The sequence below is a fragment of the Pseudonaja textilis genome, chromosome 3 (assembly GCF_049901715.1).
Source record: "Pseudonaja textilis isolate UNSWEBS1 chromosome 3, rPseTex1.2, whole genome shotgun sequence".
In the NCBI taxonomy this organism is placed as follows: Eukaryota; Metazoa; Chordata; class Lepidosauria; order Squamata; family Elapidae; genus Pseudonaja; species Pseudonaja textilis.
The window spans coordinates 47054084-47079608 of record NC_141992.1 but is presented as its reverse complement, the minus strand read 5'-3'; the positions used below and the strand labels follow the sequence as shown (position 1 = coordinate 47079608).

General features: G+C 38.2%; 1 protein-coding gene across 2 annotated transcripts; it reads left to right on the top strand.

Annotated features, from left to right (window-relative positions):
* Positions 1–454: 454 nt before the first annotated feature.
* On the top strand, positions 455–25525 carry PRICKLE4 (prickle planar cell polarity protein 4). Of its 2 annotated transcripts, XM_087929531.1 has the most exons (10): positions 455–655; positions 763–981; positions 12822–12912; positions 14229–14400; positions 15778–15885; positions 17934–18071; positions 19056–19259; positions 19962–20148; positions 21983–22306; positions 24037–25525. In XM_087929531.1, the coding sequence occupies exons 4-10, from the start codon at positions 14245–14247 to the stop codon at positions 24600–24602; spliced, it is 1683 nt and encodes a 560-aa protein (XP_087785657.1). In that variant the 5' UTR covers positions 455–655; positions 763–981; positions 12822–12912; positions 14229–14244; the 3' UTR covers positions 24603–25525. The 2 variants fall into 2 exon arrangements, with proteins under 2 accessions (XP_087785657.1, XP_087785659.1); XM_087929533.1 differs by lacking the exons at positions 455–655; positions 12822–12912 and having other exon boundaries at positions 665–981.

The following is a 25525-nucleotide window of genomic DNA, read 5'->3' as shown; positions in this document are numbered from 1 at the left end:
TTCAAAATGTGTATTCCTTCAGAGATTTGGGGAGGGACAGCATACAAATAAAGAAATCCACCACTAACTGAACCCAATTTTCATTGCGTTACTCAAGTCTGTTAGTTACACATCAGGGTAAGCTAAAATGCCATTGGTCGGTGTTTAGGTCTCGGTTGTGTGAACTGGCAGCCTCGTTATTGCACAAGCCCATTTCATATCAGAGAGAGAGAGATTAACGAGCCAAGCATCTGCTTAAACGGAGCCCACAAAAGCACGTGCCAGAATACCTGCCGTGCCATTCCCTGGTTAATTACTGAGTAGTTCGTAGAGCCTGGCCTCAAACCATCCCTGCGATGGCATGCCTGGCTTCATTGGTGATGTATTACGGCACCGGCTGGATGACATTCAACGCTATAAACGTCCGTAATGTGGAAAAGGCCTCCCTGCGGTCCCTTGCGGGTTTCCATAACAGCTCGAGATAACAAAGGGGAGGGAAAGGATCAGTCAGAGGCGGGGCCTTCCCCGCAGGGTTAACCTTCACCTCCCCGCAGCGCGGCCGCTCTCTTCCCCTCCCTGCCTTCTGGTTTGCTTCCCTTTCATTGGCTGCCTGGAGTCTTAAGGGCAAGAAAGCGCTCTAATTAGGACCCGGGCGGACACGGATCCCGTTTCCTGGGTAAGCAGATAGCGGGGAAGTCGGGAGAGAGAAGGCAAAGTCCAAGCGACGACGGGCGCCGCCAGCCTCGCCGCCTTAAACCAAGCTGAGTTGGTTTCGCTTCGCAGGCTTTTTCTTCTCGGCCAGAGCCCGGAGTTTTGCACTCGAGGCAGGTGGAGGACACCGAGGAAGAGGAGGAGGAGGAGGAAGAAGCGGGGGAGACAACCCTGGGCAGTGGCGGAAGGAGCGTGCGCCCCATTGCCTGAAAAGTTGCTCGCCAGGCGAAGGAAGAAAGTTGGCCGGGGAATTCCTGACGGTGGGGGAAAAAGTAGGAGCACCAACCGCAGGTAAGTGATCTCGGGTTGCTTTTCAGCGAAGTAGAGGGTGGTTCTTTGAGTGGACCAGAGGTTTCCAACCTTGGCAACTTTAAGACTTGTGGACTTCAACTCCCAGAATTCTCCAGCCAGCTGGGCTGGAGAATTCTGGGAGTTGAAGTCCACAAGTCTTAAAGTTGCCAAGGTTGGAAACCTCTGGAGTAGACAACCCATCACAACCCAAAATTTGAGGGTCCCAGTGCTGTTGCCATGCAGCAAGAGGAGGGGAAATAAAATCACATTTCCCCTTGCAGCCATCCCAACCCCACACATACCTCGTTGCTGCAGGAAGAGGGTATAATTAGTTGCCTTCAAATCAGTGCGAAGGTTGTTGACTTGGCGGAATCTGAATCGCTCCAATCGCTCCAATACCCCTGTGGGTACGGAAGAAAAGCAAAGAGGGTGAGACAATTCTTTCCAAAAAATAAAATAAAATAAAAATCTGCCAGTAGTTCTTAAGGTCTGTTATCTCCTACTTTAATTTTGTGGTTGCAATCCCCGATGAGGATAAAACGGCATTTTCATGTAGGTACAATAACCTGTTAAAAACAGAACCTCCTCTTTAGGTAACCAGGCATAGGATTGATTACAAACAACCTTAGTCCACTGGAAATCTTTCATAGATTAAAATAGGGATGGTACATTGCATTAAGGACCTTTCTGTCTTGAGTTGAGAGGGTGTTTGTTTTAGATGTTTGAGGGTGTTTGTTGTAAATAAATACTGAAATTGGAATCAGTTAATGATAATTTGTTGAGAGCAAAATGGTTCTTAATGATGCATCCTCTGAATAAATAAACATGTAAAAAAATACTTCATGTTCCACTACATTTCTTCTACGAATCTGCAAAACGGTGCACACACATTCTAACTGAACTGTATTTGTTTCATCACCTGAGCAATTAGGAACCTGCTTCTACTTTCATGAGCGAGATGAGTGGTGTCTAAATTTGATAAATAAAATAAATCTTGTCATATGTAATTCTGTATAGAGAGCATCTTTACAATTAGAGGCTGGTTAATTGGTAACTTCAAATTATTACTGCTCTAAACATTACCTAGGTCATTAATTATGTGAAACATGTGTTATCAGATTTGGACTGCAAAATCCAGACAATTGCTAGACAATTGCAACAATTAGAATTTTCTATATCTGTTTGCTGGTGTGTGGAATTTCCTGAATTTTTGCAGCCCATAATTGGTATCCCTAATATATTTGATTTCTCATGTGAATATTTGTGCTTTGTGAAATTTGCCTACAGGAAGAACATTTAAAAGAGTGCTGGTGAAAGTCTTTTATGTTCTAGAGACTGCGTTTTCTCTTTCACACCCTCACGATTCAAATACTTTATAGCAGGGGTCCTCAAACTTGGCATCTTTAAGACTTGTGGACTTCAACTCCTAGAATTCCTCAGCCAGCATAGGAGTTGGGAGTTTAAGTCCACAAGTCTTAAAGTTGCCAAGTTTGCGGACCTCTACTTTATAGCAAAGAAGGAACAATATTGACATGTTATGCTTTTGTATGGCTGTGAGGTCTGGCAAGATCTGTGGTATCAGTGCTAAGCAGGGATAATGAACAGCACAATTATGGCCATGAATATTATGCTCTGTCTTAGAGGCCGATTGTGTTGAAGTACACATAATAATATACTTTCAGTTAGAACAGAGCTGGAAGGGACCATGGAGGTCTTCTAGTCCAAACCCCTGTTCAAACAAGAGGCCCATCCAGTCTCTTCTTAAAAACCTCCAGTGATGAAACACCCATAACTTCTGAAGGCAAACTGGTTAATTCTCCACCCTGTTAGGAAGTTTCTCTTTAATGGTAGCTTCTCTCCTTGATTAGTTTCCATCCATTGTTTCTTGTCCTGCCTTCTGATGCTTTGGAAAATAAGTTGACCCCTCTTCTCTTTGTGACAGCCTCTCAAACACTGGAATATGGCTATCATGTCCACCTTAGCCCTTTTCTCTAGACTAGCCAAACCCAAATCCTGAAACTGTTCTTCATATGTTTTAATCTCCAGGCCTTGAATCATGTTAGTTGCCCTTCTTTGCACTTTTTCCCATCCTTTTTTTAATGTGGTAACCAAAATTAGATGCAGTATTCCAGGTTTGGACTTACTAAGGATTTATAAAGCAGTACTAATACTTCCATGATTTTGATTCTATGCCTCTGTTTATACAATCAAGGATTGTATTCATTTGTTGTTTGCTGCTGCATACTGTTGGCTCATATTTAAGTGATAATCCCCTAGGGCTCCAAGATTCCTTTCACAATTACTCTTTTTGAGTCAGGTTTTGCCCATTCTGCCCTTTGGTTTTTCCTGCCAAAGTGTAAAACCTTGCTTTTCTCCACATATTTAATTTTATTGGATAGGGCACATTGTCCAAGTCTGTCAGTATCTTTTTGGATCCTGAGCTTGTCTTCTGGGATGTTGGCTATTCCTACTAGCTTAGCGTCATCTGCAAATTTGATGAGTTCTCCTTCTATTTCCCCATCAAAGTCATTTATGAAGATATTGAAAAGTACTGGGCCTAAGATAGAACCTTATGGTACTCCACTGCTTACTTTTCTCCATGTAGATGTATTACTGTTAAGGACGATTCGCTGAGTATGGTTTGTCAGCCAGTTTGCAAATCTATCTGGCGGTGATGCTGTCTATGCCACATTTTTCTAGCTTACCAAGAAGGTTGTGGTCTACTTTATCAAATGCCTTGCTGAAGTCTATGTATACTATGTCCACAACATTTCACTGGGCTACTAATTGAATTGCTTTGTCAAAGAATGAAATAAGATTAGTTTGGCATGATCTGTTTTTAATAAATCCCTGCTGGCTTTTAGTTATAACTTTATTTATTTCTAGAGGTTCAAAGATCTGGGTTTTTTAATTATTATTTTTTCCAGTATCTTCCCAGTATTGATGTTAGGCTGATTGCTTTGTAGTTTCCTGGATCTGTCCCCGCTCCACCACCACCCCTTTTTTTTGAAGATGGGAATCAGTCCTCAGGTAATTCCCTGGTGTTCCAGGATTTGTGAAAGATACCTTATCTCTTGGATGTGCTTTCCTTCTTCTATAGGGAGGTCTTAAAAAGAGAAAGAAGAGAGCCTTAGCTCTTGTTCTCCAGATCAGCTTTTAACAGTACTATGTATTCAAACACTGCAGTTAATTAGTAGCAGACATACACTGCTCCTCTACTGGTTGTTCACTGAATTAGAATTCAAAGATAATAATTCCAAGCCTTCGTCTTGTTACATACTTCAGATACAGAATTACAAGTCTACCTGCTTCTGCAGCTTGCTTGCTTGCTTGTTTATTTGTTTATTTATTTAGTTGCCTATCTCACCCTGGGGTTACTCTGGGCAGTTTACAACAGTAAAAATGTAAAATTAAAAAAATGTAAACATAACAAATAAAACAATGAAACAATAAACACTGAAAATTCAGTAATATGAAAAGATGTCCAGGGAGGGAACAGGATGCATGGTGGGAGATTATGTCTTGTTAATCAAGGAATAATTTTAAAAACTGATATTCCATTTTTTGTAACTGTGAGCTCTCAAAAGACATAATCTTGCTTTCTTTTTGTTAGCAGTGGAATTGGTGGTGGGGAAACAAATCCACTTGAAATGGAAAGGAATCAAAAGCCTTTTATAAGCAGGACTTACATCTTCTCTTTCATCAAAGTAATTTCATCTGATCTATTGCCTAAATAAGTATTTCCCCCCTCCCTCCCAAAATAAATGTTAGAACGTGATCAGAGGTTATTCTCACGAAACAGCTGTGAATGTAGAAAGATCCCTGAAGGTATAATTATTTTCATAGTTGCAACTTCATAATCTCATGGAAATGCAGATTCCCTCTCCTCCCCTACCTCATGGCTCCAGTTTCATTCCTAGGTAGCAGATGAGCTGCCAGATGTTGTTTGTTATGTAAAAAATTTCAACAGTTCTTGTTTGATGTAGATTCCTGTTTCCTTCTACTAGTACATCACTCTGCTTTTATTTTTAATTGCAGACATCATTGTTTCTGATTTATACAAATATGTTCCATGTGCCTTGGGAAAAGTTCGTTCCTCTTTGAAGAGGTACAGTTTGGCATGAGATAAGACTTTCTCAATACCACACCTAGGCTAATTGCAGCTGTAACTGTGTGGATCTTTTTGAAATGATGCATGAGATATGGGTAAATACAACACTGCTGGTCCTAAGTCAGATACAGTTTATGGTGGATATTAACTTTGCTATCCACATTATCAAGCCAGAAGCTTAATCTTAGGTTCATGGTCCCACATGAATAAAGGTGAAAGCAGATGTTTCAGCTCTAAAGTACCCTTTTTTTTCATTTAAATGTTTATGTTGCAAGTGACAATGGGCATAGCATACAGCCTCCAGTGCATGTAGTTACAAATAGTTTCTTGTTTCCTATGACCTAGCAAATAACTCTTATATGGCTCTGCAATGATCCGTAATGAATAAAAGTAAGGACAATCCATTCTAATAGTATCTCTACTAAATACAGCATTTTACTGAGCCATCCATGGTTACACAAATGAGGACAGCCGTTATATGGCTTCAGTAATAGCCAGAGATGCAGGAAAATGCTACAGACATTCCTGCTTTGCCATGTTTCAGTCTGAGGTCTCTTCCACCCATGGGTTAGTATCAGTCTAAGCTGATTGGAGCTGCTTCTTGCACCCTTACTTCAGGGTCCTACAGGGTTGTAACATCTAACACTGTGCACTTCTGGAACTATGGTTATAGACAGATTCTCTAGTGGCAGATATGGTTGCCTCATTCTCCCTCCCAGATTTCCAATCTCATGTCCGGAGTCAAGCCATTATGGAGAGCTTTTGTCTCTACCCCTAGATAACGGTCTTCTTTTTCTTTGACTGCTAAAGAAAACAGATGAGGAAATGAGAAGAGGTCCCTGGCTGGAACACTGGCTTTTCCATTTCCCTACTGTTTAACAGCCTGGCCTTTATTCATTTGATATCTAGACCATCTTCCCTCCACAGTAATCCTTTCAACCAATTTCCTACAACAATTATGTTTGGGACACATTGGGTAGAGAGAGTGACACACCCAGTGAATTTTCGAGACTGAGTCTAGGTCTCCCCAGTCCTGTAAACCTTGGCATTGTTTGTTCTCATTCATGGAGGCCCTAAGAAATAGACTCGGAAATCTTCACGTTGGCACAAAGTGTAGCAGTCAGTGGGGTGAGGCTAGTGGCTCTGTAGTAATGTCTTTGTTTGCAGCCTGCCTTCTGATGAAATTTTGGGGGAAATACTGTAGAAGAGGAAATGGGGAACTACTTAAAATTGCTAAGAAAACTGCGTGGATACATTCACCAGGAGCCAACCTGATTGGAAGAACACTGATTTTTATCTCAGCTGCTGTACTCCAGAGACCACAACTTCCAGAATTCTCCACTGATAGTAGGGATTATGGGAGATGAACCCCTGCATATTTAGAGAATAACTCAACTGAGGAGAACTTTCTATATTGCAAAGAATTGGTCCTTCATACCTGATGTTGAGGCACAAAAAGCCAGCTCTCCTCACAAGAGCAATTAATTTGGAAAGGGAGTCAGGCCAAAACAGTATATCGTGAAGAGAGGGAGACAGCCAGTAATTTTCAGGTGGGGCTTTTAAAACGTCTTGCAAATCTAAATAGCTTCATTTTCATAGTATTTGTGCAGCGTTTTGAAAAAGGTTGTTTTTAATGTGAGCGGCCATGCAGTAGCTAATTTGACAGGGCTGCTAACAGAGTCTTTAATGAAGGCAGTGATATGAACAGGATTGCTGCTTCTCATTTGGAAGAGACAGTTTTTGTGTTATTCAGTCATCACCTCTGGCTTGAGTCATCTGATGGGGTAGTTGGTTACCTATTCTGATGAAATAATTTGTGATATAATTGGCTTACTGAAAACATGCATTTTTCAGTGCTATAGGTAGGGGTCTTGAGGTCCTCTTGCCTGGAAATTTCCAGTAAAAGATGTTCTAGGGAAACCACAAATATATTACTAGATACTACTATCCCAATTATTGCTTATAGATTGTTGTTTAATTTACCTGTTGGCTTTTGAACCTAAATATACTGATGAAAATTAAAATTGGAGTACTACTGCAAGTAGTCTACCTGTCATGTGAAAGTGAAGGCTCGCACAACAACTTGGATGAAAAATTTCCATACTATACAGTATGGAATTTTTGACACTCTTGCAATAATTCATTTGAGAAGCATGCATACTGTACAAATGTTGCTTTAAAAACAAGACATCTGAAACTGATTCAAGTCATTTGCATCCTTTTAGTTTAATTGAAATAGGTATCCTCAGCATTTCATTTTGGTCAGTCTCTTTTCTATAAAGATTTTGTTTGCAGAGAAAAATGCAATAGATTAGATCCAGCTTAAGTGGAATTTGAATTACTCAATGCAATTTAAATTACTATAATCTTAACCACAGTTTGTTGAATAGATTACAATAGATTAGGGTTTTGAAATCCACAAGTTATGATTTGTACAAATTCTTAAGGATTCACAAGAACCCAGTTAAGTTTTATTGCCTTCATTCAATCTGTGCTAATATGCAAATAAATTAAATATTGTGAAATTCAATTAAAATAGTGATCATATGTGTTTTGATCATATGTGTAGTATGGAATTTCACCTAGACCTCCTGAATCCTCACTAGGTAGGAATTTTCTGGTGCTGGATTTGTTTCACTTGCATGATCCATTTCATCTGTTTTAGATGATAGTGAGTCCATTTAGATATCACTGGTAAAGTTGAACTTAATTCAACCTCTTAATTTGTACAGGCCATAAAGAAAAAAAAATTCCTTCCCACCCCTCTGCTGTTACACAATTTTTATTCACCTGGCCATTTGTTCTTGGAAACCTTGCTAAAGAAATAGTCTTCTCCTCCAATGTTTATCTGTACTAGTTATCTATATTTGTCTTACATTTGGGAAGTAAGGTATTGGAATCTGGTAAAATCAACTATAGGTAATCCTCGAGTTATGACAGTTCACTTAGCGATCATTCAAAGTTACGACATTCTATTCCCCCCCCCCCATGTATTTATGTCACAGTCCCGAAGTTACGAATATTGCTGCACCATGACAGTTGTTCACACTTATGAAAGACCACAGAGGTACTGCAACATTTACTCTGCCTATTTTCACCCCATCCACCCCTTGCCAGGTCCCCACAGGAACTGGGCCTGTGGAGAGTCATTTACTTTGTGACGATTTAGTGAGCCATCAGTTCCTTTGCCTGCTTCCATGCATTTTCAGAGAACAGAGACCTAAAGTAGCACAAGATCATGTGAGATCAGTAGCGTGTGATTTCACACTACCGAACTTGCATGTTCTCTCACTATAGTACTGTAGGACTCTGTTCTCTGCGCACCGAAGCCTGCCAGAGATCTGCACAAGGCCTTCCCTACATTTGCAAAGCCTTTTGCTGCAGATCTGCTACAGGCCTCCATTGGTAGAGAACAGAGGCCTAAAGTACTGTAGTGCAAGATCACAGCCCCCAGAAGTTTCCAGTCTCGGCATGAGAAGCGTTTGCAAGCCAATGGGAGCTTGAAGCAGTGCATTTTCACTGCCTCAAGTCTCATCAGCTTGCAAATGCTTTTTGCACCAAGAGTGCAAACAGGCAAAAAACCTGCAGCAGAGAGGCTGAGAGGAGACAGCTTGTAGATCTTCACAGGGTAAAGGACCTGGCATGGCAGGATATGGGGAAGGAGCAATTGTGGGGGCTCCAGGGGAGGGACCATGAGGTATCTCAGTGGGTCAGAGGAGGCCTGGGTGGGTCTGAAGCAGGTGTCCTGTTCCATTGTTAGCTCTGCCGCCCATGGCCTTCCCCACCTGGAGATACCTCAAGTGCACTTAATGACCAGCGCATTCGATTAGCAAATGGGTGGATGAAAGCAGGGAGTGATCATGTTTGTTTGAGGTGATTCACTCCAATGAATCCTTGGGTTACAAATGTAAGCCTTACATGCATAACTCGAGGATTACTTGTATTGTTTTTATTTTTCCTCCTAATGTGCTGAGTTAATTTGCTGAGTTACCGTAATTATTGATCCAGATGCAAACTAAACAACTTGTGCTTTCTTTGCTAATTATATTTAAGAAAACTGCACAAAACCAAAAATGAGGCATGCTTCTGAAGCACTTGAAAAGAATTGGTCATTGGTTGCTGACGTTTACAGTTTCCAGTTGCCTTGCCTTCTATCTGCTGAAGATTTTTAATTGTGTAATTGCCATTTTGTACTGAGGTACGAATAATATCCAGCCATGTGTGTTGAAAATCAGAAATTAAGGAAGAGAAAGTTTGATTTGGGGAGAGCTGTTTGCAATCTAATGGCAATGTACAGAAGTGTCCATTTCTTCTCCCAACCTAAAACATAGGTAGCTGATGCTAGAGTAATTTATGCTATATTTGACTTTGACTATATGTCCCTCTATATTAGTAGTTCTGTTCTGAGGTGAATTTCAGAAATTGTGAAATGTCCCAAATGAATCAGGTAGAACTTGTGTACTTGCTCTCTGGCTACCTGCCAGTTGAACAGAAAAGCTTTTTATAACTACAATGCTGAAACAGCATCTGATTGGATCACCACCTTGCCACTAAAACTATAACCACTGATGGTTCCTAATAGAGTCAGGCTACTGCATCTTCATTCTTCCTCAGTCCCATTCAAGGCCACCCCTTTTTCTCTGCTCACTTTAGTATTGGAAAAGGAAAGTTAACAAGAGAGAGCTAGTCTCTGGGAAGGTATCCAAGTCGTTACAGAAGTTGAACTGAGCTATCAAACTGCCATCAAAACCGCTTTTGTTTTGGAAACGGACAAGAGGAAGGAAGTCAGCAAGAAAGAGTTGGAAAAGGGGAGTTATAAAATCAGCCTGTTTCTTTCCATAACCATTAACCAGGAAAGTTGCCCAGTATGTGAACCCCCTGCCCAAGCATCTGGGAATGATTAACGCTGCAGGCTTATGAAGGCGTGAAGGGAAAAATCAATGTCCCACAGCCAGTGTAGATAAAAACTGAGTCTAACTTCAGAACCAAAAAATTGCCATATCTCTGAAAATAAACTGTTGAACAATATCTGCATCCCTGCCATGTAAATATATGGCTGCGTGAATGGAAAATGTTTTTTTGGAAAATGGAGTTGACTCATAACTTTTTTAGGAAGTTGGACTCATTACATCAACTCAGTTTGAATTAAGTCTGGGGTAGTGTTGATAGGTTTGCCACACACCCAAGTGCCAGCTTATGTATCAGTAACTGTATAACAATTTGCACACAATGGCAGAGGATTTGCTGCTAATCTGGGCACATGCCAAGCCTATTAATTCAACTAGTCACAACATGAACATTCTAAGTGTGTTGAATGAAATGTCTGTTCTGCTTTTTAAAGCTGTGAAGCCTTGAAACATTTTTTTTAAAGTTACAAAAAACAGCATTAAACAACATAATTATATTTAAACTCAGTAAAGTAGCAAAAATAAAAGGGTGACATTTTGAAAAGTTTATCTAAAATGGCAAATCTCCACAATGCTTTCAGGAGAGTCAGGAAGGAAATGAAGCCCAGGGCAAGACTAAAAGGCCATTGTCAGGCTTTCTCACAGACAGGGTGTGTGAGTCCTCAATTGTGTGGTGGCAAAGTTGGGCATATGCCAGGGTCCGAAGACTAGAAAAGGGCTCCCCTAAAAACAATGCCAACAATGCTTCATGCAAGTTATTTAAGAAGATCCAATGAATGTTCTGCTTTTTATAGTTTGCAGGGGTGTGTGTTATGTTATAACTGAAAAATCCATAGTTAAGACTCCCCAAATTCTGAAATTAAAATTCAAGCAACATGCAAGATGGTAGTTTCTGGATTCATTTGTATCAGTTATTTTTAGTTGTTAATTATATACTTGCACACTTAATCCACTTTTTAAAATTATATAGTAATAATACCTTAACTTATAACAAATAACTGATAAGTGTTCCCTTTCTGGATTGAACTGATTAAAGTTGAAGTTCAATCTATCTGAAGGTACCAAGTTAGGGAAGACTATAACAATGCAGCCATAGAATGTGGAATGTGTGCCATGGAATATGGGATGGTCCATGGAATATGGGATGGTATCAGCAGAGCCATTGGATTCTGATTCTGTCCATTTCTCACGGACATTTACTGTGGTCTCATTTACAGCATAGTTTCTGAGATATTTCCACTAAAGCATTGCTATTTTCACTGATACAAGATGGTTCACTTTTGAATGTGAATGCTTTAGATGAATGATGCAATAGTGCAGTGCTACAAGTGCTTTAATTCCATGGTCCTTTGTGGTTTTGTGTAACAAGGGGCAAGATAGGCCCAAATCTTTCCTGTTGCCTCCCAAACAGAACCCAGAGTAATCTGAAACTTGGTTTTCGGAGGCTGGGGGAATCGTCAATCACACTCTGTATTTTATGCATTACACGGAGATAATGAGGACAACATCATTAAGTATCGATTCAGAACAAATACAGTAGAGTCAGAATAGGGATCAGAAATAGGGACAGCAAAATAGCAGATACAGTTCTTCATTCCTTGACTGGCAATAGTCGCTACTTAACTTCAAATGCAAGTACATTTATTTGCATATATAATAGTGTGTGGCCTACAAGGTTAGTAATTGAAGCAATGCCCTTCACTGCTGAAACCACAAAGCCTCTGTTTTCTTCAGCTAGTTTGAGAAGATGTCTGTCCATTATGGTTGTTTCATTCCAGAATCTCTGGAAATTTGGAATGTATGTTCAATAAGAGGTGTATAGAGAAAATTTTCTCAGAAAATGAGTAAAGCATTGTTGTAAATAACACTGTTAATTTTGCTAGCACTAGCTGATAAAATATTTGGGCTTTTATTTTTGCCCACCAAAACGTTTTGGCCCTCAGTAAGTTTCAAGCACCAATCAGTTATGTCCATTTATTTCAACTAATGTGCTTTCTTCCTGCCAAATGGGTTAGGCTTTAGAGTTATCAATTAATAATTGATAGTTACTGCTATCAATTTATGCACCCACACAATGATCACATCACAACAAGGATATCACACTAGTTGATTATGTTTGTGGCTGGCAAAAACTTTTCACATATGAGTTTTTAACTAGTGGTAGACATAAATGGAACAAGAGCCAACTTTTATACTAACAGGCATGACTTTAAATGTGTATTATGTCAACCATTTATGAAATAGTCATGGCCTTAAGAAGGAGGAGAAAATGAATGCTCTTCCAGTTAACAAGCACCTGTGGGCAATTTGTAACAAATTAGGGATTATGTGAAATCATCTACTAGTCTTTGAAAAAGCATGTGTCTGGTACGGTTCCTTGTTTATTTGCATATCTTTGCCACTGTGTTTCATCCAAGCTTTATGTGACTCACAATGAAAAATAAAGGCAGTTTGAGTGAATAAGTAATATTTATGTGTGTGTCTAGATCTGATGGTAAGGAAAAATGTGGTTTCAATGCATTTTAGTAATAATATTGGAAGTACTGTAGAAGCAGGAAAATGAGAAAAGTGGGACAAAGTATCTTTATAAAATACACAATAAGCTTGGAAAGACATGTTCTGTTTGTAAGAATGAACTCTCACATAATATGTTTTCCCAAATACAAGTATCAAGAGCAAGGTTGAATCTTACTAATAAGAAGGCTATTCTATAATTGTGAATTGTTTTATTAAAAAATGATCAGTGGGCTTCAAAGAGCAACTTATTCCATTCAAATTGCAATCACTTGTAATCAATGAAATATCCCTTATTTCTTGCTTAGAGGGGACTCTGCCACTCCTTAATCCTGGTATCGAGAAGGTCTTCTGGAGAGAAACCATACATCTAACGTGGTTGTTAGACGATAGGATTCTGTAAGTATAATGGAGCCAAATACAAAGGGGATAAATTCAATTTAGCTGATAATGAAAATATTGTGATCTAGATCTCTTGTCTCCAGAAATCCAGACTCACAAAATAAAGTTAGGAATTAGAAAGATTGCACTTAGATATTTTGATTGAAGTCATTTCCAGAGGTATAAATTAGGATGTATCCCAGTACTTTATGGAAGAATTATGGTTTTTTTGCTTTAAAAAGTTGTTGGAATACAAATGTGCATCTTTGGAATGAAAGAAGCCTAGAATTAACATCAGTATCAATTACCATCAGAATTTTCACCAAAGCTACTTCACTGGGCTCTTTGGGCCTGCTCTTTGTGGGATCAGGAGTGTGGAAACAATACCAAGTTGCATTAAACCTTTCAATTTCAGCCCTGTTAAGCGACCCAGTAATTTTTATTTCTAGTACTTTTGTATTAATATTTTTTGTAAGTCTGGAAGTTGTTTAAAGCAAAAATCCCCAGATTTTGGAAATGATGGGCACTTTTGATTTGGGTAGTCTCACAAAAAGGTTGACATAGCTATTCACAAAATAGCCATATCAGAAGGGAATTTGGTGTGGGTGTTCCTTCCCATTTAAGCTAACTTCATAGGATACTACTTATCTTTTCCCTGTCTTGTTAGAGCAGGAGGACATACTTCAAGTATATTTGGCTATAGCAACCATTTTAAAACAAAAGCACCTTTGGGACAACCATGACCTGGATGACTGAGAATCTCTATAGCCTTTTTGCAAAAGTTAAAAATTATAACAGGGTTTCTTGTGAATATAAGACATTTAATATAAAGTGTGCAATAGAGCAGAATGAAACCTGTACCCCTTAGCCATATGTGAATGAGAAATTAGTCATATTCAAAGTGATTAGCAGTATAATTTATGTCTATAGGACGTGACTATGCTTGTTCTTTTAACAAGAACTCTTAATGTGATTAATATAGTATACGTAGGTCCAAAGGAAAATCCCCCACAGTAAGTATCCTTTTGGTTTAAAAGGCCACATGACTACAAATCTCATGCCCGCCCACCCACCACATTGCAATGATCCTGTGAAATACTTGCTTCAATTAATATTTGCTTCTGTTTCTCCTCTGTCTCATAGATATAGTAGAAAATCTTAGTAATCTATGTTAAACATATGTTAGCAATCCTGTATAATTGAGACATTGGTAGCCAAAGTCTATCTCATCTGAGAGGTGCCATGCTGGTGTTTAACAGTGTTCTTGGTAGACTGTAAGGGAAAGAGAAAGAATTGGCCTTTTTTTTTTGATAGACTTGGGTGTTTTTTTTCAGCACTTCCTTTCTGCGGATGTCCCAGCCAAGCCATATTTGGTCCCAGAGAGAGAGGTCTCCATGTAATAGAACTGTAATTTCTCTACCACTTGCTTCATCTTCAGACAGTGATTCTGGCTGCGCCCTGGAAGATTATCTTGGTCCAACCACTGGATTTCCTCCATCAGAGCCAGTAAGACACTTTCAGATCTACATCTCTGTGTGATATATTATTTTTGGTATGAGGTAAAATTTCCCTCAGGTCTGACTCCTTGACGACTATATGCAGAAGGTCATTTTTGTCTTCTTCAACCAATATGGTTTGTCACTTCCTTACTCCAGGATGTTTTTCCCCCTCAATTTCACAGACAAGTTTAAAATTCAGGGATTTTATTTTGATTTCCTATTTAAATATTCACAAGGTTTAACCCTGCTGAGATTTTTTCCATGTCGGCTAGTGAACAGTGTTTTCATTTGACAATCATTTGGAGTTATGACAATAACAAGGTTGGCTACTGCCTTTTGCTGCCTCTGGATCTGGGACCAAGCCTACACCACATGAATCTGTGTATATGTCAAAATGGCACACATGTCCTTTTGTTATTTTCAAGCTTGATTCCAGAGAAAGAAAAGAATTTGAAAACAGATGTAATCAGTAGATAATTACAACTTGAAAAGATAAAATCACTTGAAGATGTAAAGTAAACACTCTGGCAAGTTTGAAGGAGTGGGGAAAAAACAAAGATCCCCTTTCCATTTTGGGGAGGAAACACTAATAGGGAGGGAAATTGAAATACGTGTAATACTTATGCTCTTTATAGATATAAAACAATTTTATTGCTCTATAAAATGATTCGTGTATAATTTGATTTATTAAACTTAATTAAAAGGCGAGAAAGACAGACTACTCATAATTTCCAGAATTATGAAATGTTGTTTAACCAGTCTTCTTTTCTGAATTCTTTTCTGAAATTATCAGTATTTTCTGTGTCTGATAATTTATCATTTTCATACTAAAACTATACAGAAGAAAGCTTCACTTGGCCTTGTGTCTTCACTTATTTCTTAATTTGCTGTATTTCCAAAAAACATTTCTGTTTGTATAAACTTATTTCAGTTCATCTTAACAATTTTATCGTATAATATAAATAAATGTATTAGGAAATATATTTTTCAGTATTTTTAATTTTCAGGAAAAAGGCTAAGGAAAAGTGCAGGAAACAAACTTAAAAAAAAAACTTTTTTGCCCAATTTTTCTGTTCTTTTGGTGAAGAGACTTCCCATGTCAACTCTTAACTGCTTGATCAAATTCATATGCAGGAGGATAGGTGTAGCCTTTGTCAAACTTTTCCTAGTTTATGTCCTATACAATAATGGAAAGTAAATTAGCTCTCTTCTTCCTGTTGGTTTGTTTTAATTATCCCTTCATCTCTTAATGTGGGAAGGACCTCAGATTCTTTTATCAAGCTTAAAGAAGATGACCTGTAAAACAAAGGATAGTGCAGGAAACTCTTTTCCCCCAATACATAGAAATTTCACTGTTTCATTTCCATCTCATTTACTTTTACAGGTATTACAAAGCAGTAGCTCTTTTTCATCAGCTGTGGTACCTGCTGCTATTCACAATCAGCTCCGAATCAAAATTCTCCTCTACCAGCTGCCTCCACAAGACTGCGATGTAAGCTTCTTAAAACCTTACCCAAACCTTACCCAGGGTTTGCTGGGTCTTTTTTTACTAGTGCATCACGTGATTGAAGAATCCTGCTAAAACTATTTTCTTATGACCCTTGTTTGCACTGAAAAAGTTATTTGGGCTGTCCGTTATTTTCAAATTCTAGTCATGTAGTTTCATGATCTTTCTAAAAAAAACAGCAGTAGGAGAATCTATATGGTAACAAGGAGAAAAGGTAACCAAACAAACGTTGTAAACAGCTCAGAATCACTTAAGTGAGATGGATGGTATAGAAATTTAATAAATAAATAATAAAAATGCACTAACTTGGTGATTCAAGTGCCTGTTGGAAAAGAGAATAGAATAGAATATTTTATTGGCCAAGTGTGATTGGACACACAAGGAATTTGTCTTGGTGTAATACTCTCAGTATACATAAAGAAAAGATACATTTGTTAAGAATCAAGGATCATAACGTGCAACACTTAATGATAGTACAATCAACAATCAAATCATACTAGGAAACAGTCAATATAAATCGTAAGGATACAAGCGACAAAGTTACTGTCCTACAATCACAAGTGGGAGGGGATGGGTGATAAGGAGTGATGAGTAGATTAACAGAGAGGGGACAAGTGATGAAATGTGCATAGTAACACAATTTTATTCTTCATGTTCTTACATGCAATGCAAAATTGCATTGCATATCATGACATGTTTTGTAATTTTGACATCACTGTGATTTGGAAGATACCTTTGTACGGCCCCTATGGCCCCTTGTGTCCATTACCAAACTTATTTGCAACTAATGTCCCCATGAAGGACAACCCCCGCCCCCCAACCTTTTGGGGACCAGTTCTGTGGAGAGAGGTTTTTCCACGGACTGGACAGGGTGTGGTTTCGTGTGATGCTTGCATCCGCAGATGGGGTTTTGCTTGTTTGTGTGGCCTGGTTTCTGGCATGCTGTGGACCAGTGCCAGTGCACAGACCATGGGTTGGGAACACCTGCTCTAGGATACTCCAGTCAGAAAGTTGACTTAGGATTTTATTGCTGTTCCCAAGAATAAACAACTGAAAGAGATTTCTGGCCCACTGAAGTGAAGATAGATTTAATGTCTCTTTCTGTCTACCCAGAATATGCTATCTTTACAAATAACCTCTTTGGGTTCACATCCACTAGTAACCAGCTTTGATTAAAGCTGTTGTTGCAATGCTGTTCTAATGACCTAGCCAACTCCTAGCACTTTCTACCACAATTTGGTACCCTCCATATGGGCAGGACTGACTCTAACATTAATGTCAAAATTAGTACTCGGATATTAAAGAAATCACTAAATTGCAACACACTGCCCAGGCTTTTAAAAACTTTTCCTTCCAAACGTGTATTGGACAAAAATAGGATTTAGAGAAAAGCCAAGCTGTAATCCTTTGTCTTTTCAATTAGGAGTTAGCCACATTTGACATAATAGGATTTCATCTGAGTAGATGTGCATAGTATTCCAGAATCATGTTAGAGAAAAAGAGCTAAGGGGAAAAAGAGCTAAGAGAAATGAGCTGCCAACTAAATATAGCATTGAGATTTATTGTTAACATACACTGTACATGATACGGTCTTGACTAATAAAATAACTATATTCAGCAAGAGCTTCATTTATATATTTACAAGCCAATTTTTTTTAACCAAGCTGAATAAAATGCAAATGTAAAAAGAAAATTATGTTATTATAATAAATGTCTATGCAGATTCTGAATCATCCAGGTCATGGTTGTTCCAAAGGTGCTTTTCAAAAGGCAACTGGACTTTCTTGCGTTTTTTTTCCCTTGAAAACAAGATGCTTCTCATCTAAGAAGCTGAATGAGAAATGAAATGTTTTCAAGGAACAAAAAACAAGAAGAAAGTTTGAAAAGTATCTTTGGGGATTACATAAAACTTCAAAAATATTTGCAAGTTGATCAACACCTATCTCTGTTTTGTTCCTGCCTCTCAAATATACATATTTATCTAATTGCTTCTTTTTGATCTTGGCACCATTTTTGCTTGTTTTTAATTTAAGGAGAGATATTGTCCATTCATCGGGGAAGAGGAAAGAAAACAACTCCGTACCTTTGCTGCATGGCGGCGACAGGAATCCCTGGGACAGGGAGTTTTACGTCATCTGCCTCTCACAGCTGAGCAGTACTTATGCAGAAATGTGAGCTATTCTTACCATGATATTGGACATATTATGCAGATGTCTGGACTGATCTCTAGCCCTGTTTTTCCTGCTTAGTGTGATCTTTGCAGTTATACTGATTTTGGATATGGTAACAGCAGAAGTGGTATTCAGCAGATTCTGACCAGTTCTGGAGAACCAGCAAATACCACCTCTGATTGGCCCCACCTCCATCTATTCTCTGCCTCCCGAGTCCCAGTTGATCAGCTGGGTGTTCTTTTTTTGGCCTGCACGGGAGAATGGAGCTGGAAAGCAGGTTAATAGGGTGGGGAGGGAATGGGATTTTGCAGTAACCTTCCCCCAGGAGTGGGGAGGGAATGGAGATTTTACAGTGTCCTTCCTCTGCCATGCCCACCAAGCCATGCCCACCAAGCCATGCCCACAGAACTGGTAGTAAAAAAAAAATTGAATCCTACCACTGGGTAACAGGTGCAGGTGGAAGTTGTAGGTCCTTATGTCGGAGAAAGTATATTTGAAAAAGATACAGGCAATGTTTACTGAAATCTTAGAAATGCAAGAAACGACTATACAATATTTGTAATGGTTGAAGAAACAGAGAGTGGTTGAATCCTGTTATGAAAACCAATATATACTAGACCAGGGTTGTCAGACTCGCGGCCCAAAGCCTGCATGTGTTGCATGCTGACCACACCCACTCTCGGTTTAGCGAAGGAAAAAAGTCACAATACGTCATGTGACAACATGACACTGCGTGTTTGTACTAGACAAAACAGCAAACACTATAGAACTATACACTGGAAAAAACATCTAGGCAAACAAATGCAATTTGCTAACGTTGCATTATGCATGTTCCTTTCACTCACAATTTAAATTGCCTGGGTAAAATAATTTGATTTTAATTATTAAAGTAAAGCATGCATAGCAGTCTTAATAGTTTACAGAAGGAAGAAAGTTATAATTAAGGCTCTTAGATAAAATAAATTATTTCTGCTTGATTTTTAGTGTGATAAGAATATAATCAGAGGAGACCAAGGTGTATTTGTCTCTAAGCTGGGCAAACAGTGCTGGTGGCATCCTGCCTGCTTTGTCTGCCACATTTGCCAGCAACCACTCATAGATCTAATTTACTTCTATCAAGATGAGAAGATTTTTTGTGGTCGGCACCATGCAGAATTTTTCCGCCCTCGCTGTGCTTCATGTGATCAGGTAGGTATCTTTGTATTCTTGTAACTAAATCAACTGATATATCTAGCCTGGCCATTTCCATATGCAGATTGATAGACTGGAGCTAGAATCCTGTTACCCATAGGAGAGCATTCATGATATAATGGGATTTTTAATTTTTTTCTCCCATCATAATTGGAGAGATTTTATTTTGGAGGAGATTTAACCATATATCGCTCTTATCCCCTGTAGAAATTCCTAAATTTACTTCCTTCAATTCTTTGATCTTGTAATTGGGAATAGGAAGATAATTAGGTACATGGTATAGGAAGATAAAACACTTAAAATATGCAGAGACCAATGTGTTACTAGTGGAGTTTCAGAATTCTTGACAGAGCTGGGTAGTGATAATTGTCATAGAAATATCAAAATAAAACAGGCAAAAGTAAACAAAGTGTACATATTTAACAAGGCGTTAAGCCTGATAGCTTTGGAGATATTTAAAGAATAGATTATGACTTATTTGAGATATATGAAGAGAATGTTATCAGTTGGATAAATATGGTGTATTTTTAAGCAGAAAGCTTGATTTATAGAATAAGGTCACTGCAAAGGGTTGAGTAAATAATAGTTGTGTAGCCTGTGCTCTTACCTTAGAAAGAAAATTGATCTTGGAACACTGCATACTTCACCTTCATATCTAGTTCATAGCAGTATGAACTTTCATCGCTTATGTCTCTTCAGCTGATCTTCACCTCTGAGTGCGTGGAGGCAGAAGGCATGCGCTGGCATGAAGAACACTTTTGCTGTCTCGAGTGTGACTTGCCCCTGCGCGTTCAGCAATATGTGATGAAGGGTGGACAACCCTACTGCTGTGCTTGCTTTGAGAGTTTTTATGCAGATATCTGTCAAGCCTGTGGAGAGATTGTTGGTAGGTCCAGAATCCTTCTGTAGACTTGTGAAGAAAAGTATGAACCTGCCTCAGATCATCACTCCATCTAGATCAGTGCTGCCTAATAAGGAGTGAATTTGGCATGTTCCTGCAAGCAAAACATGTGCACAGAGTTTACGGCCTTTCCCATTTTTCAGAAGTATCAACTTGCCTAAAGATTGCCTGAATGTCACCCAAAGGTTACTTGGGACTATCTTATGTATGTATGTATGTATGTATGTATGTATGTATGTATGTATATGTATATGTATATGTATTTGGTGTTCATAGTGTTATGAGAAAAATGCTCACTTAAAAGGAGAACCAAAGCATTTGGAGATAGAAGCAACAAAGCATATTTTATTAGAAATTACTTGGTGATCACTGGGCTCCCTGCCAACAAATTGAGGGGAAGAGATTCTGCAGTAACCCTATTCTCCAGATTATATCAGTATTGAGATGAGATAAAAACATTAATGCAATTATACAGCACCTTTTCCTGTGGAATGTTTTGATAATGTTTTGATAAGCTATTAAATTGCCCTTACTGTTACTTTTCACATTTCTAATATTCTTCATGATATTATCAGCATGTACCATAAACATCAGTGTTTAAGTGTTGATTTCTTGTGACTTACCTCTAGGTATCTAAGGGCAAGTATCTGTGTTATATTAGCTGTCTCCATTTTAAGACCATACCACTAGGTGTTATGTTCTAAGTTCAAATTATTGCTACCAAGCTACACAAAAAAACTAAACCTTTACAAAGGAAATTAATAAGCTTTAATATGCCCTTTATCACCACAACAGATACAGTTTGTGTCTAATTTAATAATTAGGTCAACTTCTTACAATTCTTATAGTTGCAAATATAGAAATCTATTACAGTTTACTATGACAAGATCTTCCATTCTTATATTTGCAGCTCAAGGTGTTAGCTTCATTTATAGCTGCTAGGATCAGGTCATATTCTATGCAAAAATAATAACGGTTGTAGTAGTAGTCATCAGAATTATAAAGATGTTGAAAGTATCTTAGATAATGCAAAAGTTGCAACGTTAAACATGTATTTTGCTTCATTGGATCAAATGAAAATTTCAGTAAACTCAAAATATCACTGAGGAGCTTTCAAATAGAGTTATAGGTGTCAAGCATATAGTAATGTTATATTTATTGTACCTTTAAATAAATAAATAAATGGTTAACTGCTTGTGATGACTACCTAAATTATAGTTCATTACCAAGCTTTCTCTGGGTTTGATAAATGCTGATACTGGGGTTCATTCAGTGGATTTTGTGGGTGTTGGCCATTGGTTTGTGGCTGGAATCCTATTTTTACTGCCTAAGAATAAGTTCCATTGAAATATTTGGTTATGAGTGAGTGGTTGTATGTGAAATAGTGTTACCGTAGGAATTTAATCTGTTTTCAAAGCCACCTGATAATACAAAATTCTGGAAGTTGTGTGGTTCAACAACAACAGCTGGAAGGCCAGAGGTTCCTATCCCAAGATATGAACCAAGAAAAGTAAAAATAAAAAAAAAATAGAATCAATAGCAGTAGTGCTGCTATATAGCTTTGTGAAGTTTGGACAAGGTTCACAATGTTAAAATTTAATTTAGTATGCAATGCCACTTTATGTTTATAAAAAAATTGTGATTTAATGTTAAGCTTGTGTTGTCTTTTATTTACACATTTTGAAACTTGAATTTTTATTCTGTCTTTTAAAAGTCTGCAACATAATGGGCAGACAGTTCTTAAGCAAGTTAGGACATAAATAGTATTCCAGCAACACTGCAGGTGGTGAAATGCTTGTTGATTACTCTCGTCTCACAGGTGTCAACAGTAAACAGATCGTACTACAAGGTCAACATTGGCACAGCAAAGACTCGTGTTTCTATTGTAGCCTTTGCCATAAAACACTGCTGGGTCAGCCAATCACCATTTGCAATGGTCTTCTCTTCTGCTCTGAGGCCTGTAGTTTGGAAAAGGAATCAGCTTTGTCTTCTAGTAGCTCAGATTCCTCTGACTCTGCTTTCATCTCTGCTCCATCCCCGGACTCCACCCCAATTTCAAGAGTTAGAAACAGCAGCCCTGATGGCTCCTCTGAAACTGCGAGAACTCAAAAGGATGGCCGTGAGGAAAGGGCAAGTGCAGTTGGTAAGGGTCTTGAATATCACCCTTTAGAATTTTGGGTGGAACAGATGCTTGCCCAGATGAAGATTTTCTATTATTGAATTTCTCTTGCAGTTTTTTTTAAGATTCCGTAGGTAATATAATCTCAATATACTTCCACTGAGTTTCCAACTAACATCTATCATCATTGCACATTTGAAGGCAGTCTATGCCAGTGTATTGTAAGAAGAAGGCAGCTGACAACTATTATCAATTATAGGAGGTTCTAGGGGTATCAAACTGGCAGCCCATGGCTGGATTGTCGTGTGCAGCCCATGCACACCCGAGCTCCACGAAGGGTGAAAACATTGCAAAACATAACATGACATGGCGAGTTTGATAACCGTGTTCTAGGGCTTCAGAAATAGCCAACCAATCATTGGACTAATACAGACAACAATGGCAATAATAGTAGAAATTGTATCTTTGGATGAAAATGACCATATAATACTGGAATTCTTGAAATTAGTGGAAACAAATACTGGGTGTAGTTGATTACATATCTTAGATGTCAAAAAAGCAGATTTTAATGAATTCAGAACAATATCAGGAGAAATTGGGAAAGATAAGTAATTTATAGAACCCAATTTCTTAAAAGCACAATTGCAAAGAATTCCAATGAGGAAAAAATGTAGATAGCAGAAAAAGCCAATATAATTTCCTAAAAAGCTTAATGAAGATTTGAAAAGTTAAAAAGGACACTCATTAAGAGAGAAGGAAGAGAGGCTTGCAAACAGGGAAGACTACAAGTAGATGAGAAAACCATAATTAAAGATGCTAAGAACAATCAATCAGTTATGTTTAAAAGAAGCAGTGTTCCAGTTCCATGAATAGTAGATAAAACTAACAGAATAACAACAAAAAGGGTGGAACTAATTGACTCCTATTTTCACTCAGTATCTTCTTCAGTCAATTAAGAGAAGAGCTGTTTGGAGGAACAGATTTCCAGTTCTAGCTTGATAAAAATATAAGGAATTGCCTACTGAATTTGAATGAATTCAACTGGAATACAAAGCACTTTGCAAATGGTCTGGTCAACATAACTTGTGTATTATATGATTATACATTCTCTTTGAGAAATCCTGCAGAACTAGTTTAGCAAACGTGGCTACAGAAGGGTAGTTATCTCTATCTTGAAAAACTGAAGAAAGAAGAAGCTAGCGAGCTACAGACCAGGCAAAATCCTACGGCAGATTACACAGTCGCATTAGTAGATTCTAACTGAATGGTAATCAAAATTTAATACCGGTTTAAACTAGAGAGGAAAAATTTGTGAGTTTTCCTTTGACTGTGTTTCAATTTATATTGACTTTCCTGCAATGAGCGGGACTATAACTTAAATGACTCCAACTCAATGAATCTGTGAAATGGCTTCAAAGAATAACTGGAAACTTTAGCTGAGTTATAAAATGCAAAGCCATAATGTCTGATTTTGATTCTGTGTGGTACATGAGCCTAGACACTGTAGTTTGTAAGGCATGATTTATGTCTTAGCAGATTCTGTGAATCAAGCTTTTATAGTTAATACAACAAACCAGGGTAAAAAACAACAACTATAATTTAAAGTAATGTGTAAACAAGCCTGTATGGAAATTTCAACGTCTTGCTAACTCTTTGTTATCAGCAAATGGTTATTGGAATGTTTTCTAGGAATTATTCAGTAATCAGGATCATTCCCACTTCTCATAAATGCTAACCTTTAATTCCTTTTGCAGTGACTGAAAGGCTTCACTCATGTGGGAATTCCTCAGTGTATGCCGAGTTTGACCGTCAGGAGGAATCAGTTTCTTTCAGAAATAGAACAATCACCCCACAGCTTCATGTATTTGACTCATTGACTGTTTCACCTCAAGAGGATGTGCGAATCTCCATCTCTCATTCTATGGACACAGCTTGGAGCACCACAGTTCTGAAGGATAATTGCAACTTGAAAACTTATTTTCAAGAAACATCTCAGCCACAAGCGGACTTCCACTTCAAAAGCAGGCACTCGGTAGCCTCACAGGCATCTGTATTAATTATGGATTTTCCAGACAGAATACATCAAGGCAGCACCGAGGAACAGGAAGCTACTGGGGAACTAGATGATTCCAAGTATCTCACTTGCTCATCCTCATCCTCTTCTGACTCTGAGCCAGAAGGTTTCTTCTTTGGGAAGCCAATTCCAAAGCCTGGTTCCAGATGTGTAGCTTTTGCCAACATGGAGCAGGAAACACTTGGGAAAGGAATAGGGTGGACTGCCAGAGCAAGAGCCAACAGCAAACACTGTAGTATATCCTAGCAGACAGGCAATGATTAGCAAAAGGGGGAAAGCAAAGGGGGAAGAGACAATAATGAAAGCAGATCATCTTCTGGAATGACTAGATTAAAATTAGTATCAGAAGTTGCTTAAAGATGCATGCGTGCATGCATAAATATTTCATTATTTTCCTGCTGCAAGGCTGATAACTCTAAATCCAAAAAGCAGATTAAAAAGTCACCATTTGTTTTATAATTTTGGATGCTCATTATTTCTAATGAGTCAGCACATTTTTATTAAAATCAAATAAAGATAGCTTCCATCTTAGCTATAAGAAAATCTCCAAAACCACTTTTATTTGGATCCTTCAAGAGTTTAAAATTAATTCTTAAATTTTCTTCATCACATTAGATGCTGAAGAAAAACAAATACTATCTGCTTCTCAGACTATATGTGTTTAGTTTTGATGATATATGTGTTTAGTTTTGATGATATATGTGTTTAGTTTTGATGATATTTTGAAGATATAAAGCTACGGTATTCAACTTTGGCTCTGCCAAGTACTGGGAGTATTTCAGGTTGACACGATAATTACTCCATGTTTGCTCCGAAGAAAATAACCATTTAATGCTCTTTTACCTGTCACGGAAACAGATTTGATCTTATACTTGTTTTCTGTACTTAAGATACTTTTCCAAAACATTCTGCTACAGGATTTATTTTCATGTTGACTCAGATTTCCTATCTCAGCATCGCATACAGCCTCATTTGAATGTCTGCAGCTGACTCCCACATCCCATCAAGACTGTAATTAAATACACACGTGGTTGGAACATTAAGTCACTGTAACAAACTGAGGCTTCCTGTAGCAGCAGTTCTGATTGGATGTTGCTTACTATGTTATGACACATATTTGTATGTTCTGGAAGTTAAAACCATGAAATAAAATACAATTTCTCAAATGA